The sequence below is a fragment of the Mobula birostris genome, chromosome 22 (genome assembly GCF_030028105.1).
Source record: "Mobula birostris isolate sMobBir1 chromosome 22, sMobBir1.hap1, whole genome shotgun sequence".
NCBI lineage: Eukaryota > Metazoa > Chordata > Chondrichthyes > Myliobatiformes > Myliobatidae > Mobula > Mobula birostris.
Window position 1 is genome coordinate 27,047,229 of NC_092391.1, and position 14,903 is coordinate 27,062,131.

The 14,903-nt window shown below is 43.8% G+C and overlaps 1 protein-coding gene across 4 annotated transcripts in view; it reads left to right on the forward strand.

Annotated features, from left to right (window-relative positions):
- The window catches only part of LOC140186322 (serine/threonine kinase-like domain-containing protein STKLD1), a 53,755-nt gene that overhangs the window by 30,533 nt on the left and 8,319 nt on the right, over positions 1-14,903 (forward strand). For all 4 annotated transcript variants that reach the window (XM_072240441.1, XM_072240440.1, XM_072240442.1 and 1 more), the window contains 5 exons: positions 561-701; positions 3,669-3,797; positions 6,138-6,266; positions 6,744-6,872; positions 10,320-10,460. In XM_072240441.1, coding sequence (XP_072096542.1) covers positions 561-701; positions 3,669-3,797; positions 6,138-6,266; positions 6,744-6,872; positions 10,320-10,460 — 669 coding nt within the window. The remainder of the gene's footprint in view (positions 1-560; positions 702-3,668; positions 3,798-6,137; positions 6,267-6,743; positions 6,873-10,319; positions 10,461-14,903) is intronic.

The window sequence follows — 14,903 nt, forward strand, 5'->3', positions numbered from 1 at the left end:
TTGTCAGGACTAACTGAAGGAAGAGTTAGTAAGAGATTTGAAAGTGGGAGGGGGAGATCCAAAATGATAGGAGGAGACAGGAGGGGGAGGGATGGAGCCAAGAGCTGGACAGGTGATTGGCAAAAGGGATATGAGAGGATCATGGGACAGGAGGCCCAGGGAGAAGGAAAAGTTAGTCCTGACAGAGGGTCTCAGCCTGAAACGTCGACTGTACCTCTTCCTAGAGATGCTGCCTGGTCTACTGCGTTCACCAGCAACTTTGATGTGTGTTGCTTGAATTTCCAGCATCTGCAGAATTCCTCGTGTTTGGACTTTTGAACTCAATGCCTTGAATAATAAAAGCAAGCATTCCATAAGCCTTCTTAACCACCTTATTGACCTGTGTAGCCACTTTCAAGGAGCTATGAACTTAGATCCCAAGATCTCCCTTCATCCATAGTTATCTCTTGAGAAACATCACTTAAAAAATAATTGAGATTGTGGTCTTTCTAACAGGAAAATCTGCAGCGTCATCACAGAAACTCTGAAAGCCATTCTGATTTTTTTTTACTTTCCCACAGCCACAGAGCTCAGTGTGGAAGATGACAATCTGTTCAGTGAGACTGTGATCAACGTCGTTCTGTCAGTGATGGAGTCACAACGCAAGTGCGTGGATCTCCAGATAGTCATTTGCAAACTTCTCATGGTGCTGTCAGGAAGTGGTAAGATTGGATACTGCCATTTTGATTGGAACAGAGCTTTAGGAATTCAAGTAATGGTTTGTTACTGCAACAATAAGACTATTTTGAAGGCTGCTTCATCATGTACACGTGTTCTAGGGAACAAAGGTGTTATTATAAACGTTGACTAAAAACTACTTGAGGGAGTTTTCTGAATTTCTAAACCTGTATTGAACCAGCCTGGAGAATGTCTGATGGAACATTTCAGAGGAAGCCTTGTTCTACCTTTAATGTGTCTGCATTTATCCTGGAAGTACTTCACGAGACACACAATGCCCTGGAGGAGCTCAGCAGGTCAGACAGTACCAATGGATGGGAATAAACAGTCAACATTTCGGGCCGAGACCCTTCTTCAGGACTCAGCGGTCCCATTCCCATCCATCGATGCTGCCTGACCTGCTGAGTTCCTCCAGCACACTGTGTGTATTGCTCTAGATTTCCAGCATCTGCAGTACCTCTTGTGTCTGTACTTAACGAGACGGTTTCACCTCCATGTTGTACTAACCTGGGAAAGGCTGATGGGGTGAAGTACAGTGAACTCTAATCTCTACCTTACCTGTGCTGCTCCTTAACACTGGAGCTATTTATATGCAGAGAGAACTTTAAATGCCATTGTCCCACAGAACTTGGAGAACGAACTCCACTCCTCGATCGAAATACACCACTGTGCAACTGGGTGTTGGCCTTCTCAGACAGTCAGGATGCACATCTGCTTCCCTCAACTTGCTGAGCACCACTCGCACGTGACTGCGTGGCCAAACACCAGAGTAAACACATTGTCAATTTTGCCACTGACACGGCAGCGGTGGGGCTGATAGCCCATGATGAGACAGCCTACCGAGGAGGTGGAAGTGCTCGAGGCCTGGCACCAGACAAACAGCCTCTTCCCCAATGCCAACAAGACAAAAGAGATGTATTTAGAAAAGCATATAAGTCAGACAACGGTAGTAGAATAATTTCAAGTGTGTATAAGGGTTTGTCAAATCTTAAAACACATTCGACTTCATACATTAAAACAAAATGGGCGAAGGAAAGAGGGATAATTATATCTGAGGAAGACTGGACAATAATATGGAGGTATCAATGGAAGTGTACCAGTTCACAGAAATGGAGGGAGTTCGGGTGGAAAAACTTGATAAGATATTTTGTTACTCCATCTCAGAAATCCCATTATGATAGTAACCCCCCTGTTTGCTGGAGAAATTGTGGAAATCAAAATGCAAACCATTATCATATTTTTTTGGGAATGCCCTGTTATCAAAGACTATTGGAGTGGGATACATAATGCCCTACAAGACATCTTTAAATGTGAAATACCCTTAGAGAGTAAGACCATATATTTTGGGTATATACCTCAAGAATGGTTGAAAAGAGATAAATATTTAATGAATGTACTGTTGGTGGCTGGTAAAAAGACCCTTACCAGGAAATGGTTATCACAGGAGAGCCCAACTTTAACTGTATGGATGGAAATTACAATGGACATTTACAAAACAGAGAAGATAACAGCATCTGTTAATCATAAGTTGGAACAATTTTATTCATATTGGAAAAATGGTTTAACTACATAACACCTCATAGGTCTGATTTTATTCTCACAAGTCAATAATATGTTGTAAAAAAAATCACCCCCTACTTTGTACATATTTTTCTTCTTTCGATTGTTCTTTCTTTCCTCTCCTTTCTATAAGTGTATACCTCAGATAAGTATTATGTGGAGATTTGTGACAATATATGATACATATTTACAGTATCTGAAATACATCTGATGGAAATGTTTGATGATGAAATTCAAGAAAAATAAGTTTTAAAAAAACAAAAGAGATGGTTATTGAGTCAGGAGAACTTGCACCACCCGCACTTCCCTTTACATAGGTGGTGCAGCAGTGGAAAGCTCTCTTGATTCCAGAACACATCCTATACAATCAAAGAAAAGCCCACCAATGCCTCAGATTTCTGAGGAGGCTGAAGGGAGCTGGACTGTGCACACCTATACTCACATCCTTCTTCAGATGTGCAGTAGAGAGCATCCTAACAAGCTGCATCATTGCACGGTACAGAAACTACACTGTGGTGTGCAGGAAGGTTTTATAAAGGATAATCAAAATCGCCCAAAGCATCACTGGCACCCACCTATCCACCGTCAAGGATCTATATACAGAAAGGAGCTGGAAAAAGGACCTGCAATATCATGAAGAATCCCACCCTCCCTGCTCATGGACTGTTTGTCCCAGTGCCATCACGGAGGAGGCTACATAGCGTCCATGCCAGGACCACCAGACTCAACATCACTAATCCACCCACCACCACTACGTTAGCATTTCCTATCAGAGTCACCTTACATACAGACACACCTCTGCCTCGTGTCACGTTATGGGCATACAATCAATCTGAATTGAATTGAATTGAATTGACTTTATTTCTTACATCCTTAAAATACATGAGTAAAAATCTTTACATCTCTATCTAAACATGCAAGCTGTGTATATAAGCCATCTTGTATGTTTTAAAAAATTATTGTGTACTTAGTGTGTTTTTTATGTGCTGCTTCGGATCTGGAGTAACAATTATTTTGTTCTTCTTTACACTAGTGAAGTGAAGTGGAATACTTAAACAATTTTGAATCTTGAATGGCAGTGTTTGATAGGTGGTGTAGAACCAGGTTTATTCCATAACTAACTGATTTTGTTCCTGCCGTGGGTATAAATGATGTAAAAGAGTAATGGGAGCTTTACACTTCCTTCACCTAATTCACTTCTTCATTTTGGGAAGTGTTGAATAGAACTGTGTAAAGGAAGCCTGGCTATTCATGGTTACATGACTGGGATCTACTGTGTATTCAACGGGGATTGAATTGCTTTGAGGTCAGAATAGGAACACATCGTCTGATCTAGATCCCAGATCATCTGAAAGTGCCCAAACCCTGAGATTTTGTTTTCCTCCTTACAGAAGCAGCTGGAAAGCTGATTGGGCGAGCCAATGGGATCCAGTCAATCTTGACGACATTGAGAACGTACATTGATTACAGCCACATCTGCATTCCCTGCTGTGGAGCTATCTGGAGCCTTGTCACAACCAGTAAGTATTTGATTGTTTTTCCCCCTCCTGATTGTAGTTGGAGATAGAAAGGTGATACACACCAATTTAGTCCCGATGAACCAAATAACCTGTATCTGTTTGATATATCCTGTGTGTTATATGCTTGGTATGGTTGGTTAGGGAGTAAGAAATGAACCTAAGGTTCTAAACTTTTCATGGGAAAAGGAATTAGTCGTCTGGTCCCTTTACATATTTTCTACTTTTTAGACCGAAGACATTTTGTACTTGCCTTGGTTACATTACTCTTCACGCCTCTACCTGATTAAAAAAAAATATAAATTGATGCTGGGTCTCAACCATATATTGCAGGATAGGATCCCAGATTTTAATAATTTTTTTCCTGAAGAAGTTTCTATATAGTCAAGCTCTAATGTTAAGATAATTTACCTTTGCTCCAGTCTCATCTACCAGGGGAAGTAACTTCTCCCCATCTACAGAACCTCAAATCCTTTAACATTCTTAAACTTTAATTAGGTCACCTTAAGTTTGCCATATTCAAGGGAATACAAGCCTGGTTTAAACCATCCATCTTTACAATGTAGCTCTGTTAGTCCCAGAGATATTTTGGTGAATCTCCAAATCAAAAGTGAAAATAGTCTAGAAATGAGGACTTTGATCTGTGTAGTTTGTAACAAAACACTCATCAGTCTTTATTACCTGTCCACTAATTTTTAAAAGATTTCTATATATGGGTATCTAACTCTATTCCTTTCCATTTCCTAGTTCTTCACTACTTAGAAACCACTCTGATCTGTCTTCCTTATGTACTCATCTCAATTCATCACACAGAACTCAGTCTGCCACAACTTTACTCACTCGTTTGATCTATCAATATCCCCTTCTAATTTTACAGAGCCATCTATATATTTATTTACTGAGTTACAGCGCGGAAAAGGCCCTCCCAGACCTCCGAGCCCAGCAATCCCCCAATTTTAACCCTAGCCTAATCACGGCACAATCTACAATGACCAATTAACCTCCCAACCGCTACACCTTTGGACTGTCGGAGGGAACCAGAGCACTTGGAGGAAACCCACGCGGTGACAGGGAGAACGTACAAACTCCTTACAGGCAGTTGAGTTTGTCACCTAAACTTATCTTGCAATTAATTTTTACCTCTTAACCTACAAATATATTCCCTTTCCTTCACTTTCGCTGATTTTTAATTCCGGAAATCCATAGCCATTGGACTCCGGGAGCACTTCTGCTACAGATTATGGTTCTCCACCTCCTTTAAGAATGGGCAACAGTTGCTGACTTTACTGGCAGTGCAGGTGCATAGATCCCTGTGACACACCACTGGTTTTCAGATCTCCAGCGGATCTCAAATCTGAAATACAACCTGCCACCGCCACCCTCTGCCTCCTACCACCAAGGCAATAACGCCACCAGGGTCCTCCCCATTGCTGTAGTCTCTGCCTTCGCAGGCCACACCTGAATTTGCTGTTTGGTTTGAAGGATTTTTCAGGTTTTAGAGAGAGCACCTTGCTCTTGGCCTAACCACTTATCCCCCCAAACCACCAAGTTGAGGGGGAGATACAGGATACAAAGTGTTTTTTTTAATCCACTGCTGGTCACACAGAGGGAAGTTGAGCCCAGCCATACGGCCTCGGCCCGAAACGTCAACTGTACTTTTTTTCCCCATAGATGCTGCCTGGCCTGCTGAGTTCCTCCAGCATTTTGTGTGTGTTGCTTGGAATTCCAGCGTCTGCAGATTTTCTCTTGTCAAGGAAAATGCTGGGCTCTGTAGTAATGGCAAAGTGAATGAAAAGCCATCAAATTGTTAAGTCAAGCAGCCTTGGGCTACCTGCGTGGGTAGGGGGTTAGACAAGGAAACCCTGTGGATTTCCTAAATCAGACCCTTTGATTTCTTTTAAAGGGACATATTTAGACATTTCTTTAAGAACGTCAGAATATTCCAAAATTTTTAAGTTGCAATAGTGATCAAATTATCTTTTTTTCAGTGATGCTGAAATGATGGGTATTGTCCTATCCCTGGGAAAGCTCCAAGCTCATCTTCAAACTCGTAGACTTGGTACAGCACGGGAGAACATTTGGCCCATCAAAATGCTGCTTTATGTGCCGTTGCAAAGGCAGGCTTTGGTTTAAGTTACTGTGCACAAGATAGCTTGGCTGTACAAAACAAGAGGGGGGTTGTACAAACCCAGAACCCAATCACTCAAGGGCTACAGGGCTGCTCACTGAACCGTGGCCAACACCGCCTCGGGGTGGGGGAAGGTCCACTCTTGTGCGTAACTCGGAGTGGTCAGAGATTAGAATTACTGTGTAACCGTGTCCTTTTCCCCGTTCCTCCTGCAGAAAAAAATGCACGAACAGCAAAATTGGAAGGTGCCCTGGGGACTGTTTGGAAAGTACTGAAGAATCATCTTCAGAATGGAGATGTGGTGGAGTCAGCCTGCTCAGCACTATGGGCTCTTTCCTTGGAGGGTTAGTCCACAAACCTATCATCGCAAGGCATATACCCTTACAAGCAAAAAATGCTAAAAAAAAACAAACACACATTAAATTAAAGCAGTGAGTGCATACACATAATCACTTGGCAAATATTACCACAGATGCACACACAAAGTCATTTGTGACCTTGCATTCTTCTGGAATGTATCATGTGCTGTAATCTGGGTACAGTGTGTGTATGTGTGCAGAGTGCACTGCATTGTATGCTGTAGTTCGTGTTGTGCTCAGTAAGAGTCCATGAGTTGGTGGTTATGCTTTTCTCAGTGCCTCCGGACAGTACAAAGTGTGTTTGGAGTCTGGGTGAGTGTCACATCCCGTGTGTAATATCCATACGTGACTCAATTAGTCTGTTACAGTGTCTCTGTGGAATTCATTCAGTCTCCACATACTGCTACCGACTGCATGCTTGATCCGAGCTTTATGGGTTTGTCATATTTCCTTTCTCTTCAGAGACACTGTCCGATGAGCAGTTTGAAGGCATCACTCTGCTCCTAATTCAAGCGTACATTCTCCATCTACGAAAAGAAAATAGCGTGAAGAATATCTGTCTTGCCCTGTCTAGCCTGATCCGAATGTCAGGTAAGGTTTAGAGATCAGTTCTTTAACCAGCGTGCAGTTTATCAGGTGAACTACTGTTCTTCTGCCTCTCCTGAAGAGGCTATTGAGAGGCTCTTTGCTGCCTTAGGGGTAACAATGCCAATTGGCCCAGGTCATGAACAGACTAATCTGGTGGTCAATTCTGTTAACGGCTTTTCAGACCAGTTCACCTTCCAGCTGTTAACCTTGTGGGTTCTAGGAATAGATCACCTTTCACAGCACTTCTCCCGATAATGTCTATGTACTTGTGAACTTGCTGTGAATGCTTGCGTCAATATGGAGGAGGACTTGGGATCCTGGCTGAGGGCAGTAACTCCTTTCCACTACATAAAGACTTTTAAACTGTTGCAGTAGTTGTTATTACAGATTAGATTTAGAATTATCACCAAATCATCTTTAAAATGTTCTTTGTCCTGCACCTACCCAAGGACAATAAAGTTTTTAAATCAGTGAGGTGCCTTCACTGCTTTTCACTCCCAAGGCCAGCACACGAGCGTTTCCTTTCCCTTAAGATTTCAATCCCATTTTATTTTCTTTTGTGTGGGCACGTGGCCAAGTGTTAAGGCATTGGACTAGCGACCTGAAGGTCGTGAGTTCGAGCCCCAGCCGAGGCAACGTGTTGTGTCCTTGAGCAAGGCACTTAATCACACAGTGCTCTGCGACGACACTGGTGCCAAGCTGTATGGGTCCTAATGCCCTTCCCTTGGACAACACTGGTGTCGTGGAGAGGGGAGACTTGCAGCATGGGCAACTGCTGGTCTTCCATACAACCTTGCCCAGGCCTGTGCCCTGGAGAGTGAAGACTTTCCAGGCGCAGATCCATGGTCTCACAAGACTAACGGACGCCTTTGTTTATTTATTTATTTATTTTCTTTTTCATTTCACTTCATACACTTCCTCTTCTGAGTTGCTGCCTCCTATCAGCCCCTTCCACACATGCTGCCTAACCTTGTGCTGACGGTCACTCTGCTGAATTTACCACCGGACATAGCCGAACTGCCCTTGTCATTTTAATGACAGACAGGACAATCACTGATCACTTTTAATGTTCACCAGCGACATTCGCCTTCCATTCCACCACTCCTGCAACCACATTTGGATAGGTTTACTTTCAACTTCCTGAATCCCTTTAGAACAGAGATGAGGAAGGATTTCTTTAGCCAGAGGGTGATGAATCTGTGGAATTCTGTGGGTATATTTAAAGTGGAGATTGATAGGTTCTTAAATAATAAGGGCATCAAATGAGGAGGGCAGGAGAATGGGGTTGAGAAGGAAAATAAATCAACCATGATGGAATGGCAGAGCAGACTTGATGGGCCAAATGGCCTAATTCTGCTCCTGTGTCTAGCGGTCTTAATGACTGTCTTAGTTTTGGCACTCTGATCATCGTGTCGTTTCTGCAGATGGTGATCTGCTCAACCACACCTTTTGATGTTAAAGTTGGTATTAAAACCGTCAGTCCCTTTCTCATCTGGATATTCCTTTTAGTACAAACCTTGTTTCTACTCCCAGACAGACAAGGGAGGCAGCTTTGAGTAGATACGGTAGATAAATGGTTTGCCCATTTACTCTTAGTTCCAGCTGGTTCATTAAACATGGAGCTATACCCCTGTGGATACCTCCCTCACACTTCCAGCATCAAATGAACAAAATATCCTCATGTGTGAAGATGTAAATAAGGAACAGTAGCCTACTTGGGCCCTTGAGCCTGCTCAGAACTTTAATAAGATCACTTCCAATTTCATTGTAACCTCAACTCCATATTAATACCTAGCCTCGGTAATCTTTCAGCACTGTGGAATGCAAATCTAATCCCCACTTATCTTAATTAGAAACTCTTTTCTTCACCCCTTTGCCCATTATGTTTCCCCTTCCTCTCTTCAAACAAATGCAAACTTCACTCACCTCAGTTCTGAGCTGATTCCTCAATCTCTGGACTCACATTCAAGGACTCTGCAACTCACGTTCTCAGTATTAACTATTTCTTTTGTATTTAAATAAATTGATTTTATTTGCACATTTGATATTTGTCAGTCTTGTTTGTGTGTAGTTTTTCATCAATTCTGTTATGTTTCTTGGTTCTATTTTGAATTTCCACAAGAAAATGAATCTTAGGGTAGTATATGGTGGCATGTATGTATTTTGATTATAAATTTACTTTGAATTTTGAAGACAAGTCACTGACCTCAGTGATGCTAATGTTGCACTGTTTGATCACCTGCCTCTGCTGCTTTCCTCAGTCCTAAATTTGATAGCTCTGAATTTGCACTTTGGGTAGATTCCATCATGTTATCAGGCCAGACAGATCAAAGTTTGCTTCCTCAACCCTACTTCAGTGAGACAGCCAGCCACAAGCTTCCCTTCCAAAATTTATTTATTTTCAAGTTTGCTGATAATGTTTGTGTCTCTTCTGGGATATCACCTTCTCCCTCACACTCATCTCCCGCTATTCCTAAATTGTCAGACTCTTATCCAGCTTCAGGCGGGTTGATAAGTAGAGATTTCCCCCAGTTAAATATTGAATAGATTGAAGCCATTGTGTTCAGTCACGGCCACAGATTCTGTTCACTCATCCCTCACCTTGGCAGTTTTGAGATTGTTCGGGAGCTTGTATTTGGCTCCAAGATGAGCCTCTGACCACCTGTTCATGCCATCACCAAGGTTGCTAGTTTCCCCCCCTCACAACCGTCCACGCTTTTCAGCCTAAACTCTCTTGCATGCCTTTATTATCTCGCCACTGACTTCTCAAAGCATAGAACATAAAACAGTGCAGCACAGTACAGGCCCTTCAACCCATGATGTGCCGACCTTTTAAACTACTCCAAGACCTTCTTTGAACTTCTGCAAATGTGGTTATCCAACACTTGTTTGCCCTTGTTGTAACCTTTGCCCCAAGTTATGCTGGTCAAAGTAGCGTTGGATAACCTGGCTCACTTGCCAACATTAGTTCCAAGTTGAGCAGTTCCAAGTTAAGGATAACTTCATTTACATAACCTTACCGCTCCCTTTTAATCTCCAACCCTGAGTTCCTTTAGATCTAGTTTTGATCAGTTCTTCACTAGCATCCATTATCTTCAGCTGCCAAAGTCCTAATCTCTGGGATGTCCTCCTTAAATTTCTATTTCAAAGATACAGTACATAAACGTACTCATTGGCCACTTTATTAGGTACAGGAGGTACAAGTTGTTGCTGTGCTGTACCTTAATGGAGAAACAAGCGTGAAGATTAAAGGCCTGAGCAACAAATATCGATTGACTTTTGAATTTTAAAGATTGCCAGGAAGATCAAATCAACAACAAAAAACAATAACACAGGAATGAATTAAAGGATCAGAGCAAATGCAGAGTTTTGATTTGATCTCAGGATGGGAGGCCTAGTGGATTTGCAACTGAGATACCCAACCTGGATCCTTTACTCTCTCCCTTTCAGAGCTTGTGGCCTTTCGGATTCTGGTGCCCAACATGCAACATGATGGCTTGAGTGTGATCATGGAGAGTTACCACATCCACCAGACTGATGCTGAGGTGGTGCAGACCATCTGCTTGGTGTTTCTGGACATGGTGCAGTATGGTGGGTTCAGATGTCTGGGTTGTTGGATGGGAGGAAGGATTGAAGGGTAGAGTGGGGGAGTGGGGGAAGAGAATAGACTACCATAATGCAGCTGAATTATTTCCTGGCTAATAGTTAGCCATGTTCTGGGATGATTCCCACTGAAAGTCTCCTTGCAGGAGGAGGACACCGTGTGCCCCACACCATGACCCCAAACAAGTTCAGATTTCTCCACTCACAACACACTGGAGGAACTCAGCAGGTCGGGCAGTATCAGTGGAAAAGATTGGTTGACGTTTCGGGCTGGAACCCTTCGTCAGGACTGTAGGGGGAAGGGGCAGAGGCCCTATAAAGAAGGTGGGGGGAGGGTGGGAAGGAGAAGGCTGGTAGGTTCCAGGTGAAAAACCAGTAAGGGAAAAGATAGAGGGGTGGGGAGAGGAGAGGCAGGGAGGCGATAGGCAGGAAAGGTGAAGAAAGAATAGGGGAAAACACAATGGGTAGTAGAAGGAGGTGGAACCAAGAGGGAGGAGGTAGGCAGCTGGGGGAGGAGGCAGAGTGACATAGGAATAGGGGAAGGGAGGGGGAGGGAATTACCGGAAGTTGGAGAATTCTACGTTCATACCAAGGGACTGGAGACTACTTAGACAGTATATGTGGTGTTGCTCCTTCTGTTTGAGTACTGTTGGGGGGACGGCTTACCCGGGGGAAGCGACAGTGGCCACGCCTCCGGCACAGAGTCTGGCCCTGTAGCTCAGAAGGGTAGGGCAAGGAAGAGGAGGGCAGTTGTGATAGGGGACTCGATAGTAAGGGGGTCAGATAGGCGATTCTGTGGACGCAGTCCAGAGACCCGGATGGTAGTTTGCCTCCCTGGTGCCAGGGTCTGGGATATTTCTGATCGTGTCCAAGATATCCTGAAGTGGGAGGGTGAGGAGCCAGAGGTCGTGGTACATATAGGTACCAATGACATAGGTAGGAAAAGGGATGAGGTCCTGAAAGGAGAATATAGGGAGCTAGGAAGGGAGTTGAGAAAAAGGACCGCAAAGGTAGTAATCTCGGGATTACTGCCTGTGCCACGCGACAGTGAGAGTAGGAATGCGATGAGGTGGAGGATAAATGCGTGGCTGAGGGATTGGAGCAGGGGGCAGGGATTCAAGTTTTTGGATCATTGGGACCTCTTTTGGCGCAGGCGTGACCTGTACAAAAAGGACGGGTTACACTTGAATCCTAGGGGGACCAATATCCTGGCAGGGAGATTAGCGGGGGCTACTGAGGTGACTTTAAACTAGAATGGTTGGGGGGTGGGAATCAAATTAAAGAGGCTAGGCGTGAGGAGGTTAGTTCACAACGGGGGGATGGGAACCAGTGCAGAGAGACAGAGGGGTGTAAAGTGAGGGTAGAAGCAAAAAGTACTAAGGAGAAAAGTAAAAGTGGCAGGCCGACAAATCCAGGGCAAGCATTAAAAAGGGCCACTTTTCAGCATAATTGTATAAGGGCTAAGAGAGTTGTAAAAGAGCGCCTGAAGGCTGTGTGTGTCAATGCAAGGAGCATTCGTAATAAGGTGGATGAATTGAAAGTACAGATTAATGATTATGATATAGTTGGGATCACAGAGACATGGCTCCAGGGTGACCACGGATGGGAGCTCAATGTTCAGGGATATTCAATATTCAGGAAGGATAGACATGAAGGAAGGGGAGGTGGGGTGGCGTTGCTGGTTAAAGAAGAGATTAACGCAATAGAAAGGAAGGACATAAGCCGGGAAGATGTGGAATCGATATGGGTAGAGCTGCGTAACACTAAGGGGCAGAAGACGCTGGTGGGAGTTGTGTACAGGCCACCTAACAGTAGTAGTGAGGTCAGAGATGGTATTAAACAGGAAATTAGAAATGTGTACAATAAAGGAACAGCAGTTATAATGGTTGACTTCAATCTACATGTAGATTGGGTGAACCAAATTGGTAAAGGTGCTGAGGAAGAGGATTTCTTGGAATGTATGCGGGATGGTTTTTTGAACCAACATGTCAAGGAACCAACTAGAGAGCAGGCTATTCTGGACTGGGTTTTGAGCAATGAGGAAGGGTTAATTAGCAATCTTGTCGTGAGAGGCCCCTTGGGTAAGAGTGACCATAATATGCTGGAATTCTTCATTAAGATGGAGAGTGACATAGTTAATTCAGAAACAAAGGTTCTGAACTTAAAGAGGGGTAACTTTGAAGGTATGAGATGTGAATTAGCTAAGATAGACTGGCAAATGGCACTTAAAGGATTGACGGTGGATATGCAATGGCAAGCATTTAAAGGTTGCATGGATGAACTACAACAATTGTTCATCCCAGTTTGGCAAAAGAATAAATCAAGGAAGGTAGTGCACCCGTGGCTGACAAGAGAAGTTAGGGATAGTATCAATTCCAAAGAAGCATACAAATTAGCCAGAGAAAGTGGCTCACCTGAGGACTGGGAGAAATTCAGAGTTCAGCAGAGGAGGACAAAGGGCTTAATTAGGAAGGGGAAAAAAGATTATGAGAGAAAACTGGCAGGGAACAAAAAAACGGACCGTAAAAGCTTTTATAGATATGTAAAAAGGAAAAGACTGGTAAAGACAAATGTAGGTCCCCTGCAGACAGAAACAGGTGAATTGATTATGGGGAGCAAGGACATGGCAGACCAATTGAATAATTACTTTGGTTCTGTCTTCACTAAGGAGGACATAAATAATCTTCCAGAAATAGTCCAGTGAGGTGGAGGAACTGAGCGGAATACATGTTAGTAGGGAAGTGGTGTTAGGTAAATTGAAGGGATTGAAGGCAGATAGGTCCCCAAGGCCAGATGGTCTGCATCCTAGAGTGCTTAAGGAAGTAGCCCAAGAAATAGTGGATGCATTAGTGATAATTTTTCAAAACTCGTTAGATTCTGGACTAGTTCCTGAGGATTGGAGGGTGGCTAATGTAACCCCTCTTTTTAAAAAAGGAGGGAGAGAGAAACCGGGGAATTATAGACCGGTTAGCCTAACGTCAGTGGTGGGGAAACTGCTGGAGTCAGTTATCAAGGATGTGATAACAGCACATTTGGAAAGCGGTGAAATGATCGGACAAAGTCAGCATGGATTTGTGAAAGGAAAATCATGTCTGACGAATCTCAGAATTTTTTGAGGATGTAACTAGTAGAGTGGATAGGGGAGAACCAGTGGATGTGGTATATTTGGATTTTCAAAAGGCTTTTGACAAGGTCCCACACAGGAGATTAATGTGCAAACTTAAAGCACATGGTATTGGGGGGTAAGGTATTGGTGTGGGTGGAGAATTGGTTAGCAGACAGGAAGCAAAGAGTGGGAATAAACAGGACCTTTTCAGAATGGCAGGCGGTGACTAGTGGGGTACCGCAAGGCTCAGTGCTGGGACCCCAGTTGTTTACAATATATATTAATGACTTGGATGAGGGAATTAAATGCAGCATCTCCAAGTTTGCGGATGACACGAAGCTGGGTGGCAGTGTTAGCTGTGAGGAGGATGCTAAGAGGATGCAGGGTGTCTTGGATAGGTTGGGTGAGTGGGCAAATTCATGGCAGATGCAATTTAATGTGGATAAATGTGAAGTTGTCCACTTTGGTGGCAAAAATAGGAAAACAGATTATTATCTGAATGGTGGCCGATCAGGAAAAGGGAAGGTGCAACGAGACCTGGGTGTCATTATACACCAGTCATTGAAAGTGGGCATGCAGGTAGAGCAGGCGGTGAAAAAGGCGAATGGTATGCTGGCATTTATAGCGAGAGGATTTGAGTACAGGAGCAGGGAGGTACTACTGCAGTTGTACAAGGCCTTGGTGAGACCACACCTGGAGTATTGTGTGCAGTTTTGGTCCCCTAATCTGAGGAAAGACATCCTTGCCATAGAGAGAGTACAAAGAAGGTTCACCAGATTGATTCCTGGGATGGCAGGACTTTCATATGAAGAAAGACTGGATGAACTGGGCTTGTACTCGTTGGAATTTGGAAGATTGAGGGGGGGATCTGATTGAAACGTATAAGATCCTAAAGGGATTGGACAGGCTAGATGCAGGAAGATTGTTCCCGATGTTGGGGAAGTCCAGAACGAGGGGCCACAGTTTGAGGATAGAGGGGAAGCCTTTTAGGACCGAGATGAGGAAAAACTTCTTCACACAGAGAGTGGTGAATCTGTGGAATTCTCTGCCACAGGAAACAGTTGAGGCCAGTTCATTGGCTATATTTAAGAGGGAGTTAGATATGGCCCTTGTGGCTACGGGGGTCAGGGGGTATGGAGGGAAGGCTGGGGCGGGGTTCTTAGTTGGATGATCAGCCATGATCATAATAAATGGCGGTGCAGGCTCGAAGGGCCGAATGGCCTACTCCTGCACCTATTTTCTATGTTTCTATGTTTCAACCTGAGTTTAGTCTCATCATGGCAGTAGAGGAGGCCATGTATGGACATATCTGAATGGGAGTGGGA